The 26,697-nt window shown below is 52.1% G+C and overlaps 2 protein-coding genes across 4 annotated transcripts in view; one reads left to right on the top strand and one right to left on the bottom strand.

Annotated features, from left to right (window-relative positions):
• LOC116868773 (fer-1-like protein 4) overlaps positions 1-15,703 on the bottom strand; it is a 33,263-nt gene extending 17,560 nt beyond the window's left edge. Inside the window, 28 exon segments of the mRNA XM_032859415.1 lie at positions 109-262; positions 1,229-1,381; positions 1,720-1,836; positions 1,911-1,998; positions 7,207-7,307; positions 7,716-7,836; positions 7,932-8,058; positions 8,061-8,108; positions 8,300-8,408; positions 8,711-9,072; positions 9,691-9,877; positions 9,965-9,997; positions 9,999-10,047; positions 10,049-10,147; positions 10,274-10,349; positions 10,352-10,432; positions 10,671-10,755; positions 10,836-10,898; positions 11,143-11,274; positions 11,396-11,456; positions 11,995-12,054; positions 12,056-12,154; positions 12,457-12,498; positions 12,694-12,755; positions 12,757-12,786; positions 14,163-14,262; positions 14,377-14,465; positions 15,698-15,703. Coding sequence (XP_032715306.1) covers positions 109-262; positions 1,229-1,381; positions 1,720-1,836; positions 1,911-1,998; positions 7,207-7,307; positions 7,716-7,836; positions 7,932-8,058; positions 8,061-8,108; positions 8,300-8,408; positions 8,711-9,072; positions 9,691-9,877; positions 9,965-9,997; positions 9,999-10,047; positions 10,049-10,147; positions 10,274-10,349; positions 10,352-10,432; positions 10,671-10,755; positions 10,836-10,898; positions 11,143-11,274; positions 11,396-11,456; positions 11,995-12,054; positions 12,056-12,154; positions 12,457-12,498; positions 12,694-12,755; positions 12,757-12,786; positions 14,163-14,262; positions 14,377-14,465; positions 15,698-15,703 — 2,734 coding nt within the window.
• A 3,018-nt stretch (positions 15,704-18,721) lies between these two features.
• On the top strand, positions 18,722-23,299 carry SPAG4 (sperm associated antigen 4). 3 transcript variants are annotated; one of them, XM_032858781.1, is made up of 12 exons: positions 18,722-19,049; positions 19,688-19,792; positions 20,057-20,123; positions 20,290-20,351; positions 20,593-20,636; positions 20,951-20,976; positions 21,096-21,204; positions 21,465-21,540; positions 21,714-21,829; positions 22,174-22,341; positions 22,838-22,927; positions 23,040-23,299. In XM_032858781.1, the coding sequence occupies exons 1-12, from the start codon at positions 18,872-18,874 to the stop codon at positions 23,187-23,189; spliced, it is 1,191 nt and encodes a 396-aa protein (XP_032714672.1). In that variant the 5' UTR covers positions 18,722-18,871; the 3' UTR covers positions 23,190-23,299. The 3 variants fall into 3 exon arrangements, with proteins under 3 accessions (XP_032714672.1, XP_032714671.1, XP_032714673.1); XM_032858780.1 differs by having other exon boundaries at positions 18,722-19,181; XM_032858782.1 differs by having other exon boundaries at positions 18,984-19,162.
• The last annotated feature ends 3,398 nt before the right edge of the window (positions 23,300-26,697 follow it).

Below are 26,697 nucleotides of genomic sequence, written 5' to 3'. Positions count from 1 at the left end.
CTCAGGAGACCACTGGAGTCCTTGACCCCAGACCCCTCCCCCGCCAAACCCCAGCTGAGCATCTAGCCCCATACCTTGTGCAAATATCGAGCTGGGCCCTGTACTCACCATCCCGGTACAGGTGGTGGGGCAGTCCCTCGGAGGGCTCGGGCAGCAGGTCCCGGGGGAGCTCTAAGGTGCAGGCCTTGGCTTGCTTACCGAGCCCCAGCCACAGGAAGAGCTCCAGCTTGGCACAGACCTCACCAGGAGCTGCCCCAGGTGCCTATTGTAGGGAGGTGGCATGTTAGGGTCTGCCTCTTATTACCCCAGCTAGACCAGCCCCTGTTCTACCAAGGCATGCCCATTCTCTCTGTGTCACTAGATCATTTCCTGATGCCAAACCCAAGGAGAGCTCTCTGTACCTTACCCTTACATCCCACTTCCTGCCCTCCATCCAGGACCCCCACACCCCACACTTACCTTCTAGGTCCCCTCCGCCCCAATGCATTTAGATTCCCTGTCCCTTACCCCAAGGGCCACAGCTTCTCAGCACTAGGGACCCCGTGAGCGTCTGTTCCAGGGACTCCTCAGTTAGAAACATTTTGCCCCCCAAACCAGCTGTACTTATAAGAAACCGACTAGTCACTCTCCCATCTTCACCACCTGCTGGTCTGCCAGAGCCCAGTCAGCAAAAGGGCCAACGCAGGCCCAGAGCTCTGAAAACCCGGTGTTTATCTCACATCAAAGTGAACCTAGGTAAAGGGGTAACCTCTTTCAGTTTGGGGGATAACTGAAAAGAGTTCAGGTATACTTTTAAAAATAATAATTCTTGAATAATTTAGAGTTAAAAACTAAAACTTTTTTAACTTAAAAAATTTTTATTAAAAATTGAAAAATATTTTAAATAAAGTTTTTTCATTTAAAAAGACTTTGGGGGGACACCTGGGTGGCTCAGTTGGTTAGGCAGCTGCCTTTGGCTCGGGTCGTGATCCCAGCGTCCTGGGATCGAGTCCCACATCGGGCTCCTTGCTCGGCGAGGAGCCTGCTTCTCCCTCTGCCTCTGCCTGCCACTCTGTCTGCCTTCTGTCTGCCTGTGCTCACTCTCTCTGACAAATAAATAAATAAAATCTTAAAAAAAAAAAAAAGACTTTGGGGACCCCCTTGTGGGGAGCCATAGGCCTCCACCCTCTTGTGCCCCCTCACCCCCGCCCCTCCAGTCTCCAGTCTCCAGCGACCCTGTCCCCCTCACTGTGAGCAGCAGACTCTGGATCTTCCCGCAGTCCTGGCCCCGTTCCTCCTCGACCACGGAGAACAGCACATCCTGGGCAGGAATCCGGGCCCAGGCCGCACGGCGCTGCCCATTGAACATCCAGACTAGCACGTCTGGGAGGGGTGGCTGGGGCTGCGGACAGAGAACTGAGTCACGGATAGAGGTGGAACCACCTGTTCCCACAGCTTCCACTGGACAGATGGACAAAATACCCATCTTAGCCCTGACACAGATCTGTAAATCCCAGATCCATGTGCCCACCTGCCTCCTAGCCATCTCTCCCCTAGATGCTCCACAGGCAACCTCCCATCCAACCTCTTTTGGCGGGGGGGGGGGGTGATAAAATATGGGTAGCATAAAATTTACCACTGCAACCATTTTTAAGTGTACGGTTCAATAGTACATTGCTGTGCAGCAATCACTGTTGGGCAACCATCATTCATGGTAGGGAAATGGTGGCCTGATGTTACCTCCTGGGCCAGGAAGTGGAGTTTTGCCAAGAGCTTCTTGGCCAGTGCCACCCTCTCTTGCACATTGCCCTGTCTCAGACCCTGTAGAAGCCACAGTCCTTGCTTTGCCAACAGGTTCTGGAAGGGCAGGAAGAAAACATGAATGGAAGGCCCCAGCTAGATGGCCCAGGTCCCCCTTCCCTGGACCGTACCAGGCTATGCACCAGCAGTTTCCCTCGGCATCGATCCAGGGCGTTGGGCCGGGTCATTGTCCTGTGCTCAGCACTGTGGCAGAACTGTCTGCAGCGAGCAGGGGTGGGCATGGCAGATGGGAGTCAAAGGAGGGAACGCTGACCCTGAGGAGCCACCTCGCTCCGAGCAGACCTCCCACCCCCAGACTTGCTTGCAGCCCTTCTCTCTTATGTTCCTAAGCCAACCATGGCTTCTGTATGTGGACCACTCCCAAATGGAGTGGAGCTCCAGAATGCACTGGTATGCAACCACCTGCTGCCTGACTTCTCAAAGCTGGCCCAGGACCAACAGCATTAGTATTAACGAGTCAGAAACACAGCATCAGCCCCACTCCAGAGCTGCTGCTAGAACCCGCGTGCTTATATCCTGGCAGATTCCAACACACACTAAAGGCTCAGATGTGCTGTGCCTGACAGTTCCCAAACTGACCACAGGTAGCTCAAACCAAGTGCACGATATCCAGTTACCCACCCCCCCAAACTGTGCTTTACTTCAAAACTTCAGAGAAGCCCTTCGCTGCTCTTTCTTTCACTCGCATTCCACATCAACCCGTCGGCATGTTATTTAGGCTCTACCTTCAAGATACGTTCCACATCTGACCACTTTTCTCCTTTCCCAGCACCAGCCGAGTCCAAGCCCCCATCATTTCCCACCTAGGACTACTGCAACAGCCTCCTAGCTGCTACCACTACATCTGTGCTTTCCCTCCCTCCGCCCCGAATAGTCTCAATACAGCATCCAGAGGGATCTTGTCAACACTTTTCCGGACTATTTCACTCCTCTCCAGGGGTTTCTCAGCTCAGAGTCAACAACGGAATTTTTTTTTTTTAAGATTTTTATTTATGTATTTGACAGAGAGAGACACAGCAAGAGAGTGAACACAAGCAGGGGGAGTGGGAGAGGGACTTGATCCCAGGACCCTGGGATCAGGACCTGAGCTGAAAGCAGATGCTTAACGACTGAGCCAAGCAGGCACCCAACAACGGAATTCTTAAAAATGCCCTATGTAGGGGTGCCTGGGTGGCTCAGTTGTTAAGCGTCTGCCTTTGGCTCAGGTCCTGATCTCAGAGTGGGATCAAGCCCCACATAGAGCTCCTTGCTCAGCAGGAAGCCTGCTTCTCCCTCTCCCACTCCCCCTGCTTGTGTTCCCTCTTTCCCTATGTCTCTCTAATAAATAAATAAAATCTTCTAAAAAAATGTCCTACACAATCAGGCTCCCTTGACCTCCCTGTCCTCATTAACTATTACTGTCCCTTCATGTCCAACCCACCGTTGCACTGGCTCTTCTGCTCCTCCAGAAACACACCCAGCCCATCACCACCTCCAGGCCTTTGTACCAGCTACTCCCTCTGCTAGAATGTTTGGCCCCTGGATCTCTGCATGGCTCATGTCCATTCAGACCTCTCCTCAAATGTTACCTCCTCTCAGAACTTTCTTCATCCTCCCTTCTAAACAGTCCCTGCCACTTTCTCTATCCTCATATTGTGCTTTTTCTGTCTCTCCAAATATAAAGTAATAGAAAGTCTCTAGGGCAGGGACCTCATTCTGATTATCACTGTACCCTTAGGCCTTGGCACCTAATCAATGCTGAAAAAGTATTTGCTGGGTAAAGTAAAATTATTTTTTTAAAGATTTTATTTATTTATTTGAGAGGGAGCGAGCATTCCAGAGAGAGCACAAATGGAGGGGAAGGACAGAGGGAGAGGGAGAAGCAGACCCCCAGTGAAGCAGGGAATCCAACATGAGACTCGATCCCAGGACCCTGGGATCATGACCTGAGCCGAAGACAGACACTTAATGGACTGAGCCACCAGATACCCCAGATTATTTTTGAGACATATTTGGGGTCCTTTATGACCCATGATGATTTCTTAAGTTTTTATTATGGAAATTTTCAAAAATACATAAAATAAATAACTCCAAGGATTTTTCACCTAATACTGCTCCCAGAGCTTACACTTTTAGCTTAATAATGCTCCTTGCTCCCAAGACTTCTATTGGTAGAAATAATCAATAAAATAAAACTGAGTCAAATCTTCTTGATAAGATTTAGATCCACAGGGGTGCCTGGGTGGCTCAGTGGGTTAAAGCCTTTGCCTTCGGTTCAGGTCATGATTCCAGGGTCCTGGGATGGAGCCCTACATCGGGCTCTCTGCTCTGCAGGGAGCCTGCTTCCTCCTCTCTCTCTGCCTGCCTCTCTGCCTACTTGTGATCTCTGTCTGTCCAATAAATAAATAAAATCTTAAAAAAAAAAAAAAAGGTTTAGATCCACAAGATTGGATTCAGGGAAATTGGATCTGATAAAAATAATAGCCACAAAAAGAAAACCACACTGGCCACCACTATAAATAGTGAAATATTATATGGACAAATCTTTCATTGAAATTTCCCTGCCAAAGAATAATTTCAGTAACAAAATAATTTTAGGGGTGCCTGGGTGGCTCAGACATTAAGCGTCTGCCTTCAGCTCAGGTCATGATCCCAGGGTTCTGGGATTAAGCCCCGCCTCAGGCTTCCTGCTCTACAGGGAAGCCTGCTTCTCCCTCTCCCACTCCCCCTGCCTGTGCTCCTTCTCATGCTGTCTCTCTCTGTTGAATAAATAAATAAAATCTTAAAAAAAAAAAAAAAAAAGAAAAAAAGAAAGAAAGAGGGGCGCCTGGGTGGCTCAGTGGGTTAGGCCTCTGCCTTCAGCTCAGGTCGTGATCTCAGGCTCCTGGGATCGAGACCCGCATCGGGCTCTCTGCTCAACGGGGAGCCTGCTTCCCCTTCTCTCTCTGCCTGCCTCTCTGCCTACTTGTGATCTCTCTCTCTGTGTCAAATAAATAAATAAAATCTTTTTAAAATAAATAAATAAAAAGAAAGATAAAATAATTTTAGTAAAGTGAAAACAGAAACAGTTTAATTGCCCTGTATGGAAAATCAAACAAGGAATTAAATTGGATTAGGGGAGGTTACTCTTTTGGAGATGTAGACAATGTAGATGGAGAAAAGATACAGTGAAGCCCTGGGACATAATCACACAAACAACTGCAGTGAGTACAGGTCAAGAAGAGAGAGGGAACCAGCAAAAGAGAAGGAATGGCAAGGGAAGCAAAAGGAAAATGAAGTGCATGGAAGCCAACAGCAGACTCTTTCAAGAGGAGGGTGCGTCAACTGCATCCACTGACCCTGAGAGGTTGAAAAATGAGGAAAAGTGACCACTGACAACCAGGCCCTTGACTGAGTCCTCCTCTCACCCTACGTCTGCATGCTGGAGCCCTCCAGGACCTTGGATTTCTTTTTTCTCCGCTCCCTAGACAATCTTAGCCAGTTCCATCTACATGTTGACAGCTCACTATTTCTCATTTCTAGTCTAGAAGTCTTCCCAGAACTCAACTCAGACAGCTAACTGCCCAACAGACATGTCTGCTTATAAGTCTAATAGACATCTCAAAGTTAACATACCCCAAAATGAGCTTCTGATACGCCCTTTCCTCCCATCAGACCTTCTCCCTCTCGTCTTCCATCGCTCAGTAAATAGCATCATCTATGTAGTTGTGCAAGCCAAGATCTTGAGTCATTCATGACCCTCCGCACATCTTCCTCATCCTCTATACTTGCCATTCTCAAGTCCTGCATCACCTCTGAAGTCCCTCCAAAGTCCAAATTGCTCTTGAATCCATTCATATCATTCTATATCCACGGCAACCACCCTCAATTGAATTCATCATTATTGGTCACCTGGATTATTACAATGCCCTCTTTAGTAATCTCTTTGCTTCCTCTCTTATATCATTCCTCCACCACCAACCCTTTTTTTTTAAATATTTTATTTTTATTTATTGGACAGAGAGATCACAAGTAGGCAGAGAAGAGGCTGGCAGAGAGAGAGGAGGAAGCAGGCTCCCCGCTGAGCAGAGAGCCTGATGCGGGGCTCGATCCCAGCACCCTGGGATCATGACCTGAGCCGAAGGCAGAGGCTTAACCCACTGAGCCACCCAGGCGCCCCACCACCAACCCTTTTTAAGGATAAGTTAGGGCATATCCCTTCTGTTTTCAAAATCTCCAGTGGCTCTTGATCTAAATCAGAGAGGAAGCCAAGTTCATTAAAATGGCCAATGAGGCTTCGACATGCCTCTCTTCACCATCATTTTCCTTCCCCCCCACACCCTGCAGCCTCATCTACTCTGCTCACTCTGCTGCCATCGCACTGGTTCCCTTCCTCCTCCTCAAACACACCAGTCATGTTTCACCACAGTGCCTTTGCACATGCTATCCCTCTGCTTGGAACACGCTTACAGATACAGCTTGCTCCTTCAGCTTCTTCATGTCACTCCACAATGGCCTCTCCTCACCACCCTTTCTAAAATGGCTCCATCTCTCTCTAATATTTATTAGCTTTGTTTTCTCCCTAACAATATCCTTATCATAAGTTTTATGTTTCTTCCTTGCACTTTATGTGTTTCTTATCTGTTTCCATTCAACTCCCACCCTATCCCCCACCAGAATATAAATCTCGGGATTTTTTCGTGGGCAAGAATGCTTTTTCATTGTTATTCTTGCACCTAAAACAGTGTCTGGCATGGTAAAGTGCCATAGATATTTATTGAATAAACGGATTGATAAATCTTTTGAGAAGAGGATCAGAAAAACACTGAAGTACCTGGAGCAGGTTATAGAATTCAGGGCAGTGAAGGTCAAACATGGAAGTCACTAGAACAAGTATATGTGGTTACAATAATGACCTGGCAAACCAGGGACCAGCTGATGCTGCAGGAGAGAAAGGGGACAGTTGTAGAGCTAATTCCTCCAGTGAGAGATGAAATCAAGATTACAGCCACGGCTATGGGAGCTGGGACCCTTCCTCTGCTGTAGCAGGAGCGAAGGTGAGCAGATGGATTACAGAGCTGGCAAGGTGGTAGATTGGATAGAGGAAGGCGAGGCTCCTATTTTCTCCATGTAGTAGGAGGGGAGGTCGGTAACTGTAACAAGAGTGGAGGAAAGGAGCCAAGGAGATTTGAGGGGAGGGTGGGTAAGGGAGCTTTAGTCTTTAGGAGACGGAGAACAGCAGCCCACTGGAGGGGAGGGGCCTAAACCCCGGTGATTTCCATCAAGTTCCCGTGATAGAGATAATCATCAATCTTCTCATTCTTCTGTAAAAATGCTGACCTAACGCAGCTTCCAGCCGCCCTTGGCTCCAAACACCGCCTCGAGCCTCCCTCTCCCTGGAATTTGGGGCGGGGACCCCTGGCCGCGACGCGGAGGCGCCAAGCTCACCTGCTCCCCGCCACCAGCTCTTCCAGCGCCTGCTTCAGCCGCGTGCAGGCGCCAGCTCCCGGCCTGCGCTGCAGAGACTCAACCTCCTGCAGCCCCTGGTCCTGCGCGACAGAGTCCCGAGTGTCCCAGACTCCGACCTCTTTTAGACCACACCCCGCCCAGAGCCCGGTCCACCCTCGGCCGCACCTCTGGGCGCAGCGCTTCTTTAGCTCCACCCAGCTCATGGATCCTTTTTTCTAGCTCTCTCCTGGCTGCACCCCCCAGTTGTTCTACTCACGATCGGCTCCTTTCCTCGGTGTAGCAATTCTGAACCCCTGTCTTCCCACAATTTCTGGTCTTTTCAGTTCGCCCGGAGCTATGCTCTTTGGCTCTCCAGCCTTGCGGCTTCAAGGTGCTGGCTCCCCCGTGCTCTACCTATTAGCCTCGCCCCAGAGCCCCCTTCAAAGGCTGCAGTCTTCCCGACGCCGCTGCGTGCGGCCTCTCCCTGTGGCCGCCCGCCTCGCTCTCACCAGCCTCTCGGCCACTTTCCGCACGCAGTTAGTGCTCTGCAGGCGCCACGTGTGATCCTCCCAGAGGCTCCACACGCGTACGCACGGCTTGCGGTGACGCAGGGGCAAGCAGAAATAGGGCCTGTGCGGGCCAGGGAAGAACAGAGGCTTCGAGGGGCAGTCCTGGGCCGCTGGAGACCTCCCACCGCCCTCCTTCCAGCCACCAGGTACACTCACCCGTTGCCATCCATGGGCTCAGGTCGCTGGGCAGGGGTCCCTAGCTCCTCCCCCTCCTCCACTGGCCGTACTCCCACTTCGGACTCCAGCAGAGGCTCTGCTTCCCCTGCCACGCCCTCCGCTCCCTCCCGGCCCTGGCACCTCCGCCCGGTTGCTCCTCCCTGCGGCCTGCGCCACCTGCCAGAGCAGCAAGGGTCAGGGGGCACCAGGCTGAGGGGCTGACCCCTCCTTCAGACCTCCTCTGCCTCAGTAATATTCAGAGCCCATCCCTTACTGAGACTCAACTGTCCCTTTCAGGGGCCCAAGTCTGGAACAAGAGTCACCACCCTCAAGCCCATGACCCTCAGGGGTCCAGCTAGGCTACACACCAACGGAGATCTCGAAGCTGATGGGCTGGGAGGCCAAGGCAGGGTCAATCATGGTGGCCTCGAAAAGCACACCGAAGAGCAGGAAATCTTGCAAGGGCGCCAGGGCATTCTGAGGAAGGAGGGTCAGGCAGCAGTCAGCCCCCACCTACCCAGGCTGCAACCAGGACTCCTTGGCCACAATGCCTACCGAAAAATATTGCAACCGAGGCCTAGATAGGTCACTACAAGCATCCTAACTCTGGTCAGCCCCCCGCCCTATATTCATAAGAGCAAGCACATGTATACACACACTGCATTCTTTATCCAGACCCCAACATTCAGACTCCACCCCCTGTGTTAAATGCCTGGGAGCCAGTTACACACCCCAGAGCTGAGAGTGACGCTGTCGCTTTGCTAAACCCCAGGCCCCACCTCTGGCAGAGGCAGCAACTCCTCCACCTCCACCTCCATGGCACTGGGAATCTCCACTGGACCATCACCACTGGAGCTGGCATCCAGGGGCTGTGGGATCCCCGTTGGGGTCTGACCCCGCCTGGCTTTCTTCTTTTTTCTCGTGAGCCGGGACAATCTGGGTCGCTGTGGGGCCTGGGGAGGCTCAGGTTCAGCTCTCCCTTCGGACACTTCCAGGGACACAGCCACCAGCAGGCGGCCACGGAACCAAATGCCTTGGCCAAGACCTTCATTGAGACTTTGAAGACCATCCCGGAGCCCCCCGCTGGGGGGAGATCCATAGAGAGGAACCCATGCCGGGCCGAAGGTGGGGTTAAACCCCGCTGTGGGGGACAAAAACAGCGTTTTGGAGGGGAGCATGGGGCCCATGGGTACCAGGTCAGTCCATGCAGCACACCCTTCTCTCCTGGGGCGGGGAGTCGGATTGGGCCTTGGCAGCTCGGAGAGGGAAGTCTGCAAACAGCTGCGGACCGACAGCCACGGACCAAGACCCGAGAGCCACTTCTAAACCAGTGAGGCTCCCAAAGGCGCTAGGGAAAATGGAGCTGTGGCGCCGGGGCCGGAGCCAAAGCCGTGGGGCTGCAGTCACGACTGGGTAAGAGCCACGGGTGATCCGGTGAGGGTCGGAGTAAACCGACAATGTACGTGGCTGGGCTTATTTCTGTACGTGTGTTGCTGTAGGGAGAGCACAGCTGGCGGGTTTACCGGGCAAACGCAGCTGTACTTAGGATTTCGTCACCAGAGGCAACCCGAGAGCGAGAGCGGGGTTTGTAGTCTGGGGGCAACAGGTGAGGCTCCGAAGGGAGGGGCCGGCTTGGAGCGCGGGTTACCCAGTGGCCCGAACTCTAAGCGGAGCGGGGTCTCGGGGATGCCGTTTGGCGTCGGGGCGGGACCCAGGGCGGGCGGGGCGGAGGCAGCAGGCGCTGGCCCAGTGCGCTCACCCGCGCGGCCCGGGTGTGAGATCTGCCTCAGGTCCAGCACGTGCGTGGCAACAGCCACATCGACCAGGGGTGCGTCGTCCCTCAGCTGCAGACGGAGGCCGCGCGTCAGCGGCGGGAAGAGCTCCACGAAGCTCAGCTGCTCGTTCCACTCGGGCGCCGCCGTCTCGCCGCGCACGGACGTCTCGCCCTGAGGGCCGCGGCGAAGGCCGGCGGAGAGGGGTCAGCGCGGGACCGGGACCTGAGCCTCGGCCGGGTGGGGACGGGAGGGACTAACCTGCTGCCCCAGGAAAGACACGCGCACGTAGGGGGTCCATGAAGACGCGCTGCTCCTGCAGGGCGCGGGCCAGACTCCCCAACCCCGGGGCGCAGCGCCGGCAGCCCCTCCGCGCGGTACACGCGCACGCGCAGCCGCGCCCACGGCCTCTGGGCCGGCACCCGGCGCGGCAGGAGCAGGTTCCCAAGAAAGGCGCGCGCTGAGGTCGGAGGATGCCGCCGTCTCGGTCCCTCCCCTTCTCCGCCTCCCCGAGGCCACGCCCCGTCCTACTCTCCACCTCACCCCCTACCCGCCCTCACCCCGGCTCACTTCTCGATGTCTGAACTGTGCCCCGGGCCCGGGGCTGGCAGCGGAGGGGGCAGGTCCCCGCGCGCCCTCACGGACAAGTGACCTTGACGAAGCCTTTGGTCCCGGCGCGGGTGTCGCGGGGATCGTGCAGCGGAGCCCATTTCTGGTAAAAGTGGCCATCTGGAGGCGGAGGGGAGAGCCACAGTTCAGGGGACACTGGCAGGCTGCACGGGGCGGTCGTGGGGCTGCGCTGACCGGGGTTCGTGTCCGACTCGGTAGGGAGGAGGAGCGGAAGCGCCTGCAGGTCAGCCTTCTGAAAAGGTTTCTGTCTCCGAAGTTAGTATCTAGGGATTAGTGCCCAAAGGGTCAATTTCCCCTGTCGGTGCAGATGAGTCTAAAGGAGGGGAGGGTTCGATACCTGGCTGGTCGAAGATAATGCCCAAATCCATCCTGAAGGTGCCTATCCGGGAGGCCATAAAGGGGAGGGTCTGCGAATGGAAAGCCTGGGGGAAGTTGGGGTTAGTTCTGGAACTTCGTCATCCCCCTTTCTCTAGAGGATACCTCTCATCCCTAGCCGCCTCACCGTGATCTCCAGCAGCAAGTCTTGGAGGTGAAGCCGGGTCTCATGAAATTCGAACAAGAAGTACTAGGTTGAAGTGGGGTAACAAGAGAGGTGAGAGAAAGTATATGTGAAGGGCTCATGCCCCCTGGCCCCTGCCTCTTGCAAAAAGAACGCCCTCCTCCCTGTCCTGGTGCCTCTTGGCACCCCCTCCCTCACAGAGCCCCTCTTTACCAAAGGCACTAGCAGGATTCCACCTAGCCCACGCCTCCTCCGCCCACCGGCTAAATCCTGGGTCCCTCTCAGGCCCCTCTTCCTTGGTTGCACGCACCTCATTGTAGAAGGGGCAATTAGTCCCGCGCTGGGTGGCGGTCACTCGGCGCTGCTCCCCAACACGCAGGGCCACATAGGGGTTAATGTTGACTCCTACCAGCTTCTGGGCCTCGAGCACTGTGACGGCCACCTGAAGCAGGCAGAAGCAAGAGAAAAGGAAGCCATCCCTGCCAAAGGAGGGGGAAAACCTCCAGTGTGCAGAGTGGGTGGTATTCACCAAGGGTTGGGGCCTAGAGGGAGAGCGTAGGTACCTGGAAGTCCCGAGCTCCACACGCCTGGAAGGGATCCCCTCGAGCCAGGCCCCGAGTGCGGCTGTGGGAAGGACAGGGTCAGCTCTCACTGCACTTCCTCTCCTGGGCCACCTACACTCTTGCTCAGTGCTAGGGGTAAGACCTCCTCTCCCTCTGAACTTCTGGATTCTGAGTGCTTCCAGTCTGTCTGGCATCCATCTCAACCATTTACCCTGAATTTGACTCATTCCTGGAGCCCTGAAACCATTCATTCATTCATTCATTTGACAGAGATTTGTTCAATATCCACTATGTGCCAACCCTATTCTAGGCCCTGGGACCCTGCAGTGAACAAAAGAGACAAAACTCCTTACCCTCATCAAGTTTCATCCCCTAAGTGGGCTCCGGCATCTCCACGTGTGCCGGTGTAACCGTGTGCGTGAGTGGGGCAGGGTGTATGTCTAGGAGCAGGTGACGCTTGATCCCAGGATATCCACTCCTCACCCATACCTTGGGATTGTGTGATTGTGAGCATGGAGGAGCACGGGCCTACATGTGTAAGCATGTGAGGCTGATACGCTGGTAGGTGTGGGTGCAGGTGTGCAGTGGGTGCAAGTTACCTCTTGAGGTGGCTGAACACGACCCCTGAAAGCTCCACATCAGGGTCGTCCTCCAGCTCCATCCAGCTCTAGCTCGTCTTCATCATCCTGCTGACCTAGGCCTCGAGCTAGCCTGTGGCCCAATGCCACAGCCCGCCGCTCCAGCTGCGCCTCCCGGGGCCTGATAAGAAAGGCCTTCAAGGAATGTGTCTGGACCTGTCACCCATCTCTGGGCACCCCTTGACTTCCCTGACACTAGGACTGACCTCTGACCATTACACTGACCCCACTATTTCCAGAACTGACCCCTAACCAGGGACCCCTAATTCCAGAATTGACTCCTGATTCCAGGACTGACTTCTCACCCTAGAATTAATTAAATACTGACACCCGCCCCACCCAAGACCCTGGGACTGACCCTGGGTCACTGACTCCTAGTCCCAAGACTGACTTGGTGATCCCAGATCAGCTCCATATACTTACTCCAGCTCCTGGAAGCCCACATTGGGGATGATCAGTTCTGAGCTGGAAGGAATATAAGTGAAAGGAGTGAGGGACTGTGAGGGACTACAGAGCAACAGGCTGGGCAGCACGGGTCCAAGGGTCACCACATCCAGCAGATCCAGAGAACAGTTAGGTCCCACTTCTCCCTTCCAAGAACTGGCTGGGCTGGAACAATCTGGCCTTGCTTAGATGGCAGGAGATGAGGGGCGGGGGTACCTGTCCCGGATGGATGACCCAAAATCTTCCTCTGCCCAGGCTCCAGTTGCCCCCTCTGGGGGGCCGATATTTCAGGTCAAGCTCCACCTGGATCTGAAACCAGACACACAGTGTGCCCCAGTGCCCCTCAAACTGCCTGGGGCTAAGAGAAGTCCAAAGACAATGCCTTTTTTTTTTTTTTTTCCCACCTGTACCCAGAGACCCTCCTGGCCTGCCTCTGTGATGACTTTGTAGTTTCTCTCTGGTCATTAATAATATTGACAACTTATTAAGAACTTAGCATGTGCAAGTTACCTCTTTCTTGAAGAGGCCAAACACGACTCCAGAATTCTCTCTTTGTTCTTGGAAATTCATGACTGTGGCCTTCCCAGCTCTGCATGGTCTGGCCCCTGCCAGCCTTTCCAGTCCTGTCCCGTAGGAGGTCTGCTCCTGCCCTGCACCCGCCTTATGCTCTCTCAGAGCACTGGGATTTTGCATCTGCCCATTCTTCTGCCTGGAGCATTCTCCCTTCCCACTTAGTTAACTCCTATCATCCTTCCATTCCAAGTTCAAACACTACTTCCTCGGGAACCTTAGTTGACCCCCAAATACACTATGCCTCCAAATTACACACTATCCTAGCTCTTTTATAACAACCATCAGTGACAATTTTGCATTTATTCATGTGAATATCTGTTCAATGTTTGCCTCCCTCTTTAGATATGGAACTCTAAGAGGGCAAATCCTTATCTGGCTGTGCTCACCACTCAATCCTCATTGCCTGGCACAGCTTATAATCAGAGCTCAACAAACAACAGACTGAGAAGTTCAACATTTCCTATGACTCCACATAATGTAAATGAGGAAACAGCTTAGTGAAGCTAAATAACTTGTCCAAGTTCTCAGCTGGGAAATGGTGGATCAGAGATTTGAACCCAGGTCCATGCCTCCCAGGTTATATGACCCTCCATGAAACACCAGGAAAACCCAGCCAGGTTCATCTTTGCCTCCCAGAAGAACTGAGTCTGGTCCTGGGCGAGGGAGCAGAACTGAGCCCCTTTTCTTCCCCCATTACCACACCCCTGGTCCTCAGCGCTGAGCCTGGCTCTTAGCCCACGTAGGGGCTAACCCATTTAGGGGCCACAGTGAAAGGAGCAGTGGCTGGGGGATCTTGTTATCACTCTTGTCTGGATCTGGGTTTTCCCCTCTGAAAAATGGAACTCTTTGGGGTGCCTGGGTGGCTCAGTGGTTTAAGCCTCTGCCTTCGGGTCAGGTCATGATCTCAGGGACCTTGGATTGAGCCCCGCATCGCATCGGGCTCTCTGCTCAGCAGAAAGCCTGCTTCCCCCTCTCTCTCTGCCTGCCTCTCAGCCTGCCAGATCTCTGTCTGTTAAATAAATAAATAAATAAATAAATAAGAAAAATGGAACTCTCTATCTAGAGGGACTCTCAGGCTTGGGGATAGCAGGCTGAGGACTCGTGAGACTCACGGGGGTCACTCGAAGATTCTCATCCACTAGGGCCTCCCGTAGCACCAAATGCCCAGTACTCTGTAACTGCTGCAGGGAGATCACCAGGGTCCCGAGAGACCTGTGGGTATGGCAGGGAGCAGAAGAATGACCCACAAGGATAGCCCCACACCACATCCGGCCCCACACCATGTCCAGCCCCACCTGCATCCTTGGCTCCCCCAGGCCTACTCACCTGGGGCTGAACATACGGCTGCAGTTAACCACCTGCACAGACAGGCACTCCCCAACAAGCGGAGCCCCATAGTGTGGCCAACGGAACAGCTGAGGATAGGAGGAATCTTGTGATACACAACGCTGGGCTGACCCTGACCACCAGTCCAGAACCTATCCTAACCCTAAAACAGGATCCAACCCTCCAAACTTGGAGCTAACTCTCTAATTTATCCTAAACCTGGAACCAAACCCTCCTCCCCCAACACAGGGTTAACTCTAAACTAGGGCTGATCGGAGGGTAACTAACAGTCAAGAACTAATCCCCCCAGTCTTGATTCTGACTGGGTCTGGCTTCTCAAGTCTGAGACTGATCCCACTTCCTGAGAATACAGCTCCCAAAACCCAGGAATGTGCTCCCCAGCTCATCTAAAGAGGGACTTAGATGGTGCACAGATCAGCTTCTCCCCCTCCAGGACCCAACCCACTCACCTCACTGATATCTGCTTCTTTTTTTTTTTTTTTAAGATTTTTTTTTTTAATTTATTTATTTGACAGATCACAAGCAGGCAGAGAAGCAGGCAGAGAGGCAGGCAGAGAGAGAGGAGGAAGCAGGCCCCCCGCCGAGCAGAGAGCCCGATTCGGGGCTCGATCCCAGGACTCTGAGATCATGACCTGAGCCGAATGCAGAGGCTCAACCCACTGAGCCACCCAGGCGCCCCTGATATCTGCTTCTTGACCACAGCGAATTCTCCTTGTTTTTTGGGTGAAGCCTGCTCAGAATTGAAATAGTCATTTATCAGCCCTTCCCCACAAAGAAATCACACACACACACACACGCCCAGACCAGGGTCCAGTCCCCCTGGGTTCACCCTTAAAGAAATGTGGAAGAGGGACAGGGAAGAGGCAGAGAACTGGGCTTGGGGAGGAAGGAGACAGGCTGGAGAGATGCCTAGGCACTGGATTGGGGGCCTAGGGAATGGAGAAATGGGAGCCCCCCAGTTACAAAATCCTTAGAACACCCCTACAAAGCCTCACCCTGAAAGCTGAGCCTCACTTGTCAGTCAGGGGTGCCCGGCAGCCCCGTTAGTCGCCGCACACACACTGTCAGAGCCATTGTCCCAGGGCGACTGGCTCTCCCTCTGCCCACCTGCCCTCCTGCCCGCTCACCCCGTTTGCCTCTGACTCAACTGGACTCACCCAGCAGGTTCAGCAATCCCTACCCTTTAGTCAAACACACAGGCAGGCCTGGGGGTCATGGGTGGAGAGGGAGCCGAAGGACTGAGAAAAGGGGGTAAGGTCCCTGTGATCAGCTCAGGCCTCCCTGCCTGCACCAGCTTTACCTCCATCCTGCATGCATTCTTGGGAAGTGGGAGCTGGGATAAGGTGGAGATGGAGTCAAGGGGAGAGACAGGACCCTACTCTGTCCCCACTAGCCAATGAGGCCTCAGGGCACAGGTCTCATGATGCTTCTTATTTATTTCTCTGTCCGGAGTGCCCCACTGAGGGTCTAGTACATGGTAGACCCTCAAAAAACTGACTAAATAAATGGATGGATTAATAAATGAATCCCCTGGCCCCAGCATTAGTGCTGTGGGTGCTCAACACATTGGAATTAATGAGTGATTGAACGTATGTCCCTAGCTTACACACAGCAAGTGTTCAGAACACTTCTTACCCAGGAGCCAGAGGTCTTTAACTTGGGGACTTGGGGTCTTACTAATGGGACCATAGAGAAGCTCCAGGGGATCTGAAAGTTCTTGATATTGTCTATAAAATATTGAACAATTGTGCATTTTCTGGACATAGAGCTCCTCACTTAGGTTAGTGACCGTTAAACAGATGTGCAGTACTTTTACTGAATGAAGGAATGAATGTATATGGTAGCCTGCACTCAGGTGTGAATGTAACTAGGTGTGGAGTGCCTATCCTGGCTATGCATTTCACCATTCTGTTTAAAAACACCTGCTATAGGCAAGACTTGTGTTATGCAGACACGTTGGGGAAGGGTGTAGCCACAGAGGGGACGCACACACATTCTCTGTCTTCCAGTAGCTTAGTTGCATCACAGATTCCAACACCAAACAAAATAACTGCATTGCCCATCAGAGCAGGAAAGGGTCAGGACTGAGGAACTCAAGAGGAGGGTGGCCAGAGGCACTTACCCTGAGAAGACAGTGTTTAAGATGGCCTTTTGAGGGGGCACCTGCCTGCCTCAGTCCGTAGAGCATGTGATTCTTGACCTCAAGGTCATGAGTTTAAGGCCCACATTGGGTATGGAGCCTACTTAAAAAAATAAATAAGTAAAATAAAATGGGCTTCCAGGACAGGGTTTGAGCAGAGAAAGACATCCAGGCAGTAGAAAGGAATGCTGGGTGGGTTCTGGAACTGGCAATTTGTCGTTTTGGCTTCTGTCCAAGGAATGTATCAGGCAGCAGCAGAGATAAGATTAGACCTTCAGAGGAGCTGGGTCTTGCTGTGTGGCCTTGAGCCAGACACAGTCAGTCCCTCCTTGTGCTTCAGCTTCTCCAACTTAATAGAGGGGTTAGAAAGCCCTGATCTGTTTCCCAGGAGTTACCTGCCCAAACAAGCTTTGAGGTCTACAGAACACAAGACAATCAGGCATGGGTTGTCCCGTTTTTAAGTAAGGTCCAGGTTAGACCTTAAGGCCCCAGTTACTGGGGGAAGGCTTCACATCCCCAGTTGACAGGGGCAGTGGGATCCAAAGAAGGTCAGAGAGGGGACCAGAATTCTTAGCTCGAAGTGCCTTGACCTTTCCCTCCCTTCACCCCGACCTCTGTGGCATCTAATCAAGCAGGGTATTCATGCCACCCTTCTGGAAACTAATGTGGGCATTTCCTTTCCTCCTCTCCCTCTCCTCCTCCTCCTCCTCTTCCTTCTTCTTCTTCTTTTAGTTTTACTTATTTGATAGGGGGAGAGAGAGAGAGAGAGAGAGAGCAAGCAAGACCACAAGAGCAGGGGGAGGAAGAAGGAGACTCCTGGCTGATCAGGGAGCCCCATGCGGGGCTCACTTCCAGGACACTGGGATTGCCACCAGAGCCAAAGGTGGATGTGCTCAATGAAATGAGCCACCCAGGGATCCCAGGCACATCCCCTTCTGGGCAGGAACACAGCCTGGCAAGTTTTCACTCCCCCTCATCCCCTCTAAGAACTGTCACTTTCTCTTCCTAACATTCCAAAGAAAATGGGATGTAGCAGAAAGTACTGGGCTCCAGGGCAGGATTTTGGAAATCTAATCTCTATCATAAAATGTGTGGACTCTAGAAACTCTTTTCCCCTTTCTGGACCTACTTGCCTAGCTGTGTAATGTGCATAGAATGCACTGCATTGCTTTTCAAAGTGTGGTTCTTAATCAGGATCACACATATGGTTGTTAAAAATGCACATTCCTGCACCCACTCAAGAAATGCTCAAGTAGAATCTCACAATGTACCTGGGAACCTGAATTTCTATTCTATTGCACAGCAGGATAAATGGTCTCTTGGCTATGACCACCTGCGATTCCTCATTCCAATTTTGGTATCGCAAGATGGTCGGAGTGTGGGTATGGTGGTTGATGGGTGCTGAATTCTCACCCCATGGACTCCTGGTGAACATGGGTCTGGGAGAGGGAAGCACAGATCCTGAGGTCTGAGTTCTCTGGCCTGAGGACTAGGAAGAGAGGACGGGCCTGAAGGGTTTGCTGATCAAAAGAAACTAAGTGTTTATTTAGAACTGCCCTGGGTGACTCCCTCCCCCCCCCTTTTTTTAAAGATTTCATTTATTCATTTGACAGAGAGACAGACAGAGAGAAGGAGGTCACAAGCAGGGGAAGCAGCAGAGCGAGGCAGAGGGAGAAGGATGCTCCCTGCTGAGCAAGGAGCCGGATGCGAGGCTCCATCCCAGAACCCCAGAATCATGAGCTGTGCGGAAGGCAAAAGCCTAACCGACTGAGCCCCCCAGGTGCCTCCCCACTCTACCCCTTCTTAATATTCATTCATTAGACCTATCTAGGTCTTGAAGGATACACTAGTGAACAGGACAAAAATCCCTGCCTTCATAAAGTTTACGTTCTAGTGGGTGTGACAGGCAATGAAGAAATATGTAAGTAAAATATACAGCATATAGGTGATATGAGCTGAGGCGAAAAACTAAGCAGGAAGGGGGCTAGATAATCTTTTAAAACAAGTGCATAAGATAGGGCGTTCTGGGAAGTGATGTGATGTCATCGTTTGCTTTAACATGGGAAAGAATAAGAGACTGCCATGGCTCCCAGGGCTGTCACGACTAGTTCTGTGACACACCCTCAGGGAGTTCCGTAGAGACTATAGGCTCCTTTATGACGTCAGCAGCCGGGCTCAGCTACGAAGGAGAGGGTTGAATCTGGCTGGGGGGCCCGTCGGCCGCACACAGGGTCTGTGGGGTTCCGGCGGCGCACATCGGTTGAGGGAGAGCCGAGGGCCTTGGCGGCTGCGGCGGCGACTTTGGCGTCCGTGAGAGGGCGCCTCGGGGTCAGGATGCGGCGGAGCCCCCGCCCGGGCTCGGCCAAGTCCCCTCACAAGCACACATCCAACTTCTACAGCGACAACAGCAACAGCTCAGTGAGCGTCACCTCGGGGGACAGCAGCGGGCAACGGTCAGCTGGGCCGGGCCCCGGGGAGCCTGAGGGCAGAAGAGCCCGGGGCTCGAGCTGCGGTGAGCCCGCCTTGAGCGCAGGAGTGCCCGGAGGAACCACATGGGCTGGAAGCTCTCGGCAGAAGCCTGCGCCTCGGAGCCACAATGGGCAGACCGCCTGTGGCGCGGCAACCGTGAGGGGCGGGGCCTCGGGTGCGGGCGGGGTCGAACCCGGGAGAGCTGAGGGAGGGGGCGGGGTCAAGGGGGGCGGGGCTTGCACGGAATCGGGATAAAATCTAGGGGGCTACCTCCTAAGGGGCGGGGCCTGTAGGGCGAAGAGGGAGGTGTCAAATACGATTCCCTAGGGGGCGGGACCTTGGAGTGATGGACGGTCCTGGGAAGGGGCGGGGATATCCCGTAATTGGACACCACTGAGGAGGCGCGGCCTCGGTGATCGCATAAGTAGCTACCTATAAATAAGGCGGCACCAAGACTCGCCTGAGGGCGGGGTCTCCGTTCGGCCGAGTTACCAACGTCTTGACTGAGCATCCTTGAGGGGTGGGGCCTCAGAGTGCAGAGAGACCTAGGGTGGGGATGCGGTGGGACCAGTGCCCGTGGAGGCTGCCCCGCTTCTGGGCTGGGAAATCTGCGGCCCGGTCCCGGGGAAAGAATGGACCTGCCTTGCGCAAGGCCCCAATGGCGCCCCTGGGCTCCCGCAGAACCGGCTGGATCTCCCGTAGCCTCTGAGGAGCAGCTCGACCTTCTCTCGACCCTGGATCTGAGACAGGAGATGCCTCCACCGCGCGTGTCCAAGAACTTCTTGAGTACGGGCCACGCCAGCCCGGAGCCCCTTTGACCCTCCGGCTCCCCTCTCTGAACTCCAGTCCTCATTTCTGAGAGACCTGCTTGTTCTGAGCCCCGCGTCCATGTCAGGCTCCAGACCCTTCCCTGAGCCCGAGCCACTTTCTCTGAGCCTGAACTCGTTCTCCTTGCCCTCATCTAATTCTCCTAGCCCACCCTTCTCTTCCCAAGACCCTCCTGAACCTATCTGAGCCCTTCTTCATCTCTGCCCCAACTCTTCTCTCCAGGCCTGCTGTTGCAGGTGCTGAGCCTGTTGCTGTCCCTGGTAGGAGACGCGCTGGTCATTGTATACAGGTCAGAGGGAGGGAATGGGGCGGGGAGCAGGGCCTGACCCGCGGAGGCTTGAGCCTGTCTCAATCGGACCTGGTTGGGTCCTGTCAGCAGAAGCTGGGTTTAGGACCTGGCGTGGGGCTGCGGGGCGCATTAGGGTCCGGGCCTCAGTCTCCCTCCGGTTCTTCAGGGAGGTCTGTTCCATCCGGTTCCTGCTCACAGCTGTGTCACTACTGAGCCTCTTTCTGGCAGGTAAGGGGGTGGTGAATCCCCTGGGGCCCCAGCCCTGGATGCTTTGCAGCCAAACCTGGCACATTTTCTCCTGTATCCCTCAGCCCACTCAAGGCCTTCAGCTGCTCACAGTCCCCTTCAGAGCCCACTAGCCCCCCTTAGATCCAGCAGCCCCCCTCAAGCCTTTTCTCTCCTCACCACCCCTTTATGCCAAGGAAACCCTCTCCCTTGGCTTGCCCTGAGACTACCCTTCTTTCTCCAGCACTCTGGTGGGGGCTGCTGTACCTGGTTCCTCCTTTGGACAATGTGAGTCAGGGCAACTGTATCCCAGGGTGGGTGGTTGGCAGGGTATGAACCTGGAAAGTGTGGAGTCCCCTCAGCTGGTGGGAGGGGACAGTGCTGGAGGCTCCAATCCTAACAAAGGGATATAAACAGATCTCTCTGAAGGATTGTGCCCAGAGGCGGTTGGGGGTCTCTGAGAGGTCCTGGCAGGTCAGGGAAGGGGAGGCAGTCCTCAAAAAGTAGGCCCTTTGAGTCAGGCTGCTCCCAGGCTGAAGTGGGAGAAGAGAGTGGGTGGGAGCTGAGCAGCGTTGTATTTTGTCCCTCCCTCCCTCCAATAGGAACCTAAGGAGATGCTGACTCTAAGGTGAAAGGGCACCTGGGGTGGGGAACCAGGGGGCTCAAAGGCACTTCTGTGCAGGACCTTAGGGGAAGTGCCCAGGGGGACAGGGAGCCAACCTCGCTGTGCCAACCTCCCGCCTACAGCGAGTACCACGAGCGTGTGCGCTCCCAGGGGCAGCAACTGCAGCAGCTCCAGGCCGAGCTGGATAAACTACACAAGGAGGTGTCCAGCGTTCGTGCAGCCAACAGCGAGGTGAGGCCTGCAGCCTTCTGTCTGTCCAAAGTGCTGCCCGTGTCTCCACACACTGCTCAGTCCAAGGTCCACCTTGGAAGCCCCTTGCGGAGCCCGTTCCTTGGGTCTGGAGCAGTAAACCCCGCCCCAGAGCCCCAACTTGGGATTTCTCTCTCGGGGTCCACAAAATCCAATCCAGAGAACCTAGTCCCGGAACTCTACCTCCCTGTAAATCCACCTGCAAGCTCCATCCCTCCAGGACCTGCCCTCCCTCTTTTCAGAGAGTGGCCAAGATTGTATTCCAGAGGCTGAATGAAGACTTTGTGAGGAAACCCGACTATGCGCTCAGCTCTGTGGGTAAGACCCAGAGACACTGCAAGACTGACACTCGGAGACACAGAAAAAGATGGAGACATTGACACAGACAGACCTACACATATGACCAGACCAAAAAGACGGACCTCAGAGACCCTGCCCCAGCTGTCGGTCAGGCCTGGAAGCCTGTGAATGATTGCTTCTTCCTGCTCCAGGGGCCTCCATTGACCTAGAGAAGACATCACAGGACTATGAAGATGCAAACACTGCCTACTTCTGGAATCGCTTCAGCTTCTGGAATTATGCGCGGCCGCCAACAGTTATTCTGGAGGTGGGCCTGGAACCTGGATCCCAGAAACAGACCAGGGGCGGGATGCTGGGGAAAGGACCCAACAGCTCCCTATTGGTGGGACCCAATGGAACTGAGGTCATGATGCTAGGTGGGGTCCTGCCTGGCAGAGGATTGCCCTGCTGGAGGCCAGGTCTAGTGGTCCTAGGGACTATGGCGCTTAACAGGATCTGGCAGCGCAAACACCCAGGCTCCAGGTAGAGGGCTGGGTGGGGCCAATGAAGAGGTTGGGCTAAGGGTCGGTCCTACCTGAACCAATGCCCAGGCTGGGGAAGGGCCGTAGTTGCTCTGTTGAGGGTTCTGAAGGTCTTCCTGCTCGTCTGCAGCCAGATGTGTTTCCTGGGAATTGCTGGGCTTTTGAGGGCGACCAGGGCCAGGTGGTGATCCGGCTACCGGGTCGTGTGCAACTGAGTGACGTCACCCTGCAGCATCCACCACCCAGTGTGGCACACACCGGGGGAGCCAATAGCGCCCCTCGAGACTTCGCAGTCTACGTGAGTGGGGCTAAGGCTAAGGAGGTGGGGGATTTTGCCTAGAAAATACCAGTTATGAAAATTGGTGTCACTGAGTCTTCGCCTGCTCATCCAAAAAATGGAGATATTACCACTCATCTCTCAGGCCCACAGGTTATAATTACAACCATATCCAAACATTAGGTATGGCTTTATTGAGCACTTATTCTGTGCTAAGCACTTTAAATGGATCATCTCCTTGCATCCAGTCAACAACCTAAGAAGTATTTTCATCTCCCCCCTCACTGATGAAGAAAGTAATGCTCAGAAAGGGGATGTTATTTGCCAAGGTCACACAGCTGACAATTGGCCAAACTAAACTGCGAACTTCTTAGAGCCCACGTCCCACACTATACTATCCTAACACCAAAAAATGAGAGCGTGCATACAACTATGCCATAGTAGGTCCTCAATAAAGTTGCTTTCTCCCTCTTCCACCTGTGCCTCACTGTTCTTCTACTCACTCTTCACCCACCAGGGCCTCCAGGTTGATGATGAAACTGAAGTTTTCTTGGGGAAATTCACCTTCGATGTGGAGAAATCAGAGATTCAGACTTTCCACCTACAGGTGTGTGTCTCTGGGGGTGAGGGTGCTAAAGGAATGGGACAGCAAAGGAAAACTGGGGAGGAAGGCAGCCCTCGGGACAGCAGGCTCTGGCATGAACCATTTGTCTCCCCAGAATGACCCCCCAGCTGCCTTTCCCAAGGTGAAGATCCAGATTCTAAGCAACTGGGGCCATCCCCATTTCACATGCTTGTATCGGGTCCGGGCCCATGGCATGCGAACTTCAGAGGGGGCAGGGGACAGTGCCACAGGGGAACCCCATTAAAGATGCTGATTGTTGGAGTAGAGTGCAGGTCTGTGCTAAAAGCAGCTGGATCCATGCTGAGGGGGGTAGGGAGGACTCTGGTTGCCTTTGGCATATAAATATGGTGGGGGGGGAGGCTACTTTCCAATCCACCTTCTTAATTTGGAGAAATTCAGATCAATAAGATAGCAGCTCATGTTTATGGAGTGCTTACCAGGCACAAGAGATGGTACTCTGGACATTCTACACATTAGCTAATCCTCGTAACTTCAGAGGGGGAACCGCTCAGGTCAGGAACTGCTCAAGGTCACACAGCTAGTGAACAACGCCACAGTGGAACCCAAACCCACCTTCTTCCAGAGGCCACCCTCTTTAACTCAGAGCTGCCAGTCAGCCTGAAGCTGTATTTGTGCACCTCAATTCCTACCTCTATACTCTGGGACAGTCTCCCCAACTCCTACAGGTACAGTTGGAGAAGTTAACTACCCCTTTTCTTGGACTAAACATTCAAAAACTAAGGAGACTTGAGAATCTCTAGGAAGCATCGGAGTCAGAACTGACACAGGCCTTGTAGTCCCATATCAGGCTGTCTTTACTACAAGGCCCAGTACAAGTGGTCTAGTGTTCATCAGTCCCTGCCCTCAGGGAGCCTGACAGGGGAGGGAGGATGCTCCAGGAAACAGTTCCTTTATTGATCCAAGAATTCTTTACTCTAAGGGTCAAAGTAGAATTGAAAGAATAAAAGATGGAGGAATCAGGCATCAAAGATTAAGGAGTTCTACCTAGGCAAAAAGAAAAGGGGGACCAGCCTGGGCAAAGGAACATGCACCATCTTGCCTGTTGAGATCCTCCCAGTGTGTTCATGCACTGGAAGAATATATATACAGATTATAAACAGTGCTTAGATCTCTAGGAAGTGGAATGCATGCATATATGTGAGAGTGAAGCACATATCCATTTGTTTAAATTTTCAGGATATTACTTTCATAATTTAAATTACTCTACTGAGGGGCACCTGGGTGGTTCAGTTGGTTGAGCAGCTGCCTTCAGCTCAGGTCATGACCCCAGGGTCCTGGGATCTTCCTCCTGCTTCTCCCTCTCCCTCTGCCTGTTGTTCCCCCTGCTTCTCTGTGAAAAAAATAAATAAAATCGTTTTAAAATAAGTAAAATAAGTAAGTACTGAATGCTCTCAAAGCCCAAGGTTAGAAATACGAACTAATATAGGTTCTCTGGAGGGCAGTTTCACAATGGGACCAAAAGCCTTAAAACTTTTTATTATTCTCTGGGGCGCCTGGGTGGCTCAGTGGGTTAAAGCCTCTGCCTTTGGCTCAGGTCCTGGAATCGAGCCCTGCATTGGGCTCTCTGCTCAGCAGGGAGCCTGCTTCTCTCCCTCTCACTCTGCCTATTTGTGATCTCTGTCTGTCAAATAAATAAATAAAATCTTAAAAAAAACACAACATTTTATTATTCTCTAATCATACTAATTTCATTCCTAAGAATGGAAACAAAGGATATATCAATATAATCAAAGATAATACTTTTAAGGATATTCATTACGCTATAAAGAGAATACAGAAATAGTAGATAATAAACCAATTTTTAATTAATTAATTAATTAATTAGAGAGAGAGAGAGACAGAACATGAGCAGGGGAAGGGTTGAAGGGAGAGGGAGAAGCAGACTCCCTGCTGAGCAGGGAGCCTGTCGTGGGACTTGATTCCAGGACCCCGGGATCATGACCTGAGCTGAAGACAGACGCTTAACTGACTGAGCCACCCAGGAATCCCATATAAGATGATAAATTATGCTACCAAAATAATGTGACCAAAAGAAAGGGTAATATTTAAGGGAATGTTTAATGTCATGGAAAGCAATTCATGATATATGGATAATTTCTTAAAAAGCAAGCTAGACTGGTATACATAAACTTCCAAAGAATTCTATGGATTAGAAGATACTATAAATGAAAAGGCAATAACTTGGAAGGAAGTATTTTCCACATGTGTAAGAATAAAGGCTGAAACAACAAAAAAACCTATAAATAGACTATTCAGAAGAAATAGAACTCATAAATACATGAAATGGTACCACGCCTTCAGAATTAAATTCAAGCTAAAAATGAAAATATTTTCTGCTTGTCAGATTAAAGGAAAAAGGGATACAAAAAAATGTTGTTATAGAAGGCAATTTACAGTTATCTATTAAAATTTTAAATATTCACATCCTTTGATCTAGCATTCTACTTCTAGGAACTTCCTTCAGAAATATTGTGGCAGGGGCGCCTGGGTGGCTCAGTGGGTTAAGCCTCTGCCTTCGGCTCAGGTCACGATCCCAGGGTCCTGGGATCGAGCCCCGCATTGGGCTCTCTCTTCAGCAGGGAGCCTGCTTCCTCCCTCTCTCTCTGCCTGCCTCTCTGCCTACTTGTGATCTCTGTCTGTCAAATGAATAAATAAAATCTTAAAAAATATATATATATTGTGGCAAATGCACAGATAAATGTACAGAAATATTCATTACAACACTTTGTAATATTGTAAAATTGGAGGGGACCCAAATCTCAATAAATAAAAGACTGGGGGCGCTTGGGTGGCTCAGTGGGTTAAAGCCTCTGCCTTCAGTTCTCTGACTACTTGTGATCTCTGTCAAATAAATAAAATCTTCAAAATAAATAAATAAATGACTGGCTAAATAAGCTGTAAGATACTCATATACAGAGTAATTTATGCATTAAAACGAATAAGGTCACCAATAAGTTCTAATGGGTAAGGCACCCAAAATATAATAAAAACAAGGTACAAAGAGTATGTGTAATATAATATCCTACTTAGAAAAAAAATGTCAGATCTAGGAAAGATAGGAACCCTCACCTGCTCAATTATCTATTTTATAAAATATTTATATTTGAAATAATTTTGTACTAACATGCATTTTTTTTTAAAGATTTTATTTATTATTTATTTGACAGAGAGAGAGAGAGAGAGAGAGACAGATCACAAGTAGGCAGAGAGGCAGGCAGATGGGGAGGAGGAAGCAAGCTCCCTGCAGAGCAGAGAGCCCGATTCGGGTCTCCATCCCAGGAACCTGAGATCACGACCTGAGCTGAAGGCAGAGGCCTAACCCACTGAGCCACCCAGGTGCCCCTGTACTAACATGCATTTTAAAGCATGTTAAAATAGTATGTATAATATGGCCCCATTTTTATAAAATAAAAAACATGTATAGATTAGAGTTTTGTTAAGACGGACTAAAAAATATCCCCAAATATTTTTTTGGGGCATGGGGCATATTATTTTATTTTTTTCTGTATTCTTTCTTTTATAATGAAAATACGTTATCAATTTTCTAGTAAAAAAATTAGCTGTTATAAAGATTCAGGATTCTAGGGGCGCTTGGGTGGCTCAGTGGGTTAAGCCTCTGCCTTTGGCTCAGGTCATGGGCTCAGGGTCCTGGGATCGAGCCCCACATCAGGCTCTCTGCTCAGCAGGGAGCCTACTTCCCCCTCTCTCTGTGCCTGCCTCTCTGCCTACTT

The sequence above is a fragment of the Lontra canadensis genome, unplaced genomic scaffold, assembly GCF_010015895.1.
Source record: "Lontra canadensis isolate GAN:19392208 unplaced genomic scaffold, GSC_riverotter_1.0 scaffold16, whole genome shotgun sequence".
Taxonomy (NCBI): domain Eukaryota; kingdom Metazoa; phylum Chordata; class Mammalia; order Carnivora; family Mustelidae; genus Lontra; species Lontra canadensis.
The sequence above is the reverse complement of the archived record's forward strand: the minus strand, read 5'-3'. Positions and strand labels throughout refer to the sequence as shown.

Excerpts from the sequence above, each read along its gene's own strand:
- SPAG4 (XM_032858780.1), top strand. The coding sequence starts at position 18,872 with ATGCGGCGGAGCCCCCGCCCGGGCTCGGCCAAGTCCCCTCACAAGCAC. Across the intron at positions 20,124-20,289 it reads GCGCTGGTCATTGTATACAG|GGAGGTCTGTTCCATCCGGT; the intron begins GTCAGAGGGAGG and ends CCGGTTCTTCAG. Across the intron at positions 21,541-21,713 it reads CTATGCGCTCAGCTCTGTGG|GGGCCTCCATTGACCTAGAG; the intron begins GTAAGACCCAGA and ends TTCCTGCTCCAG.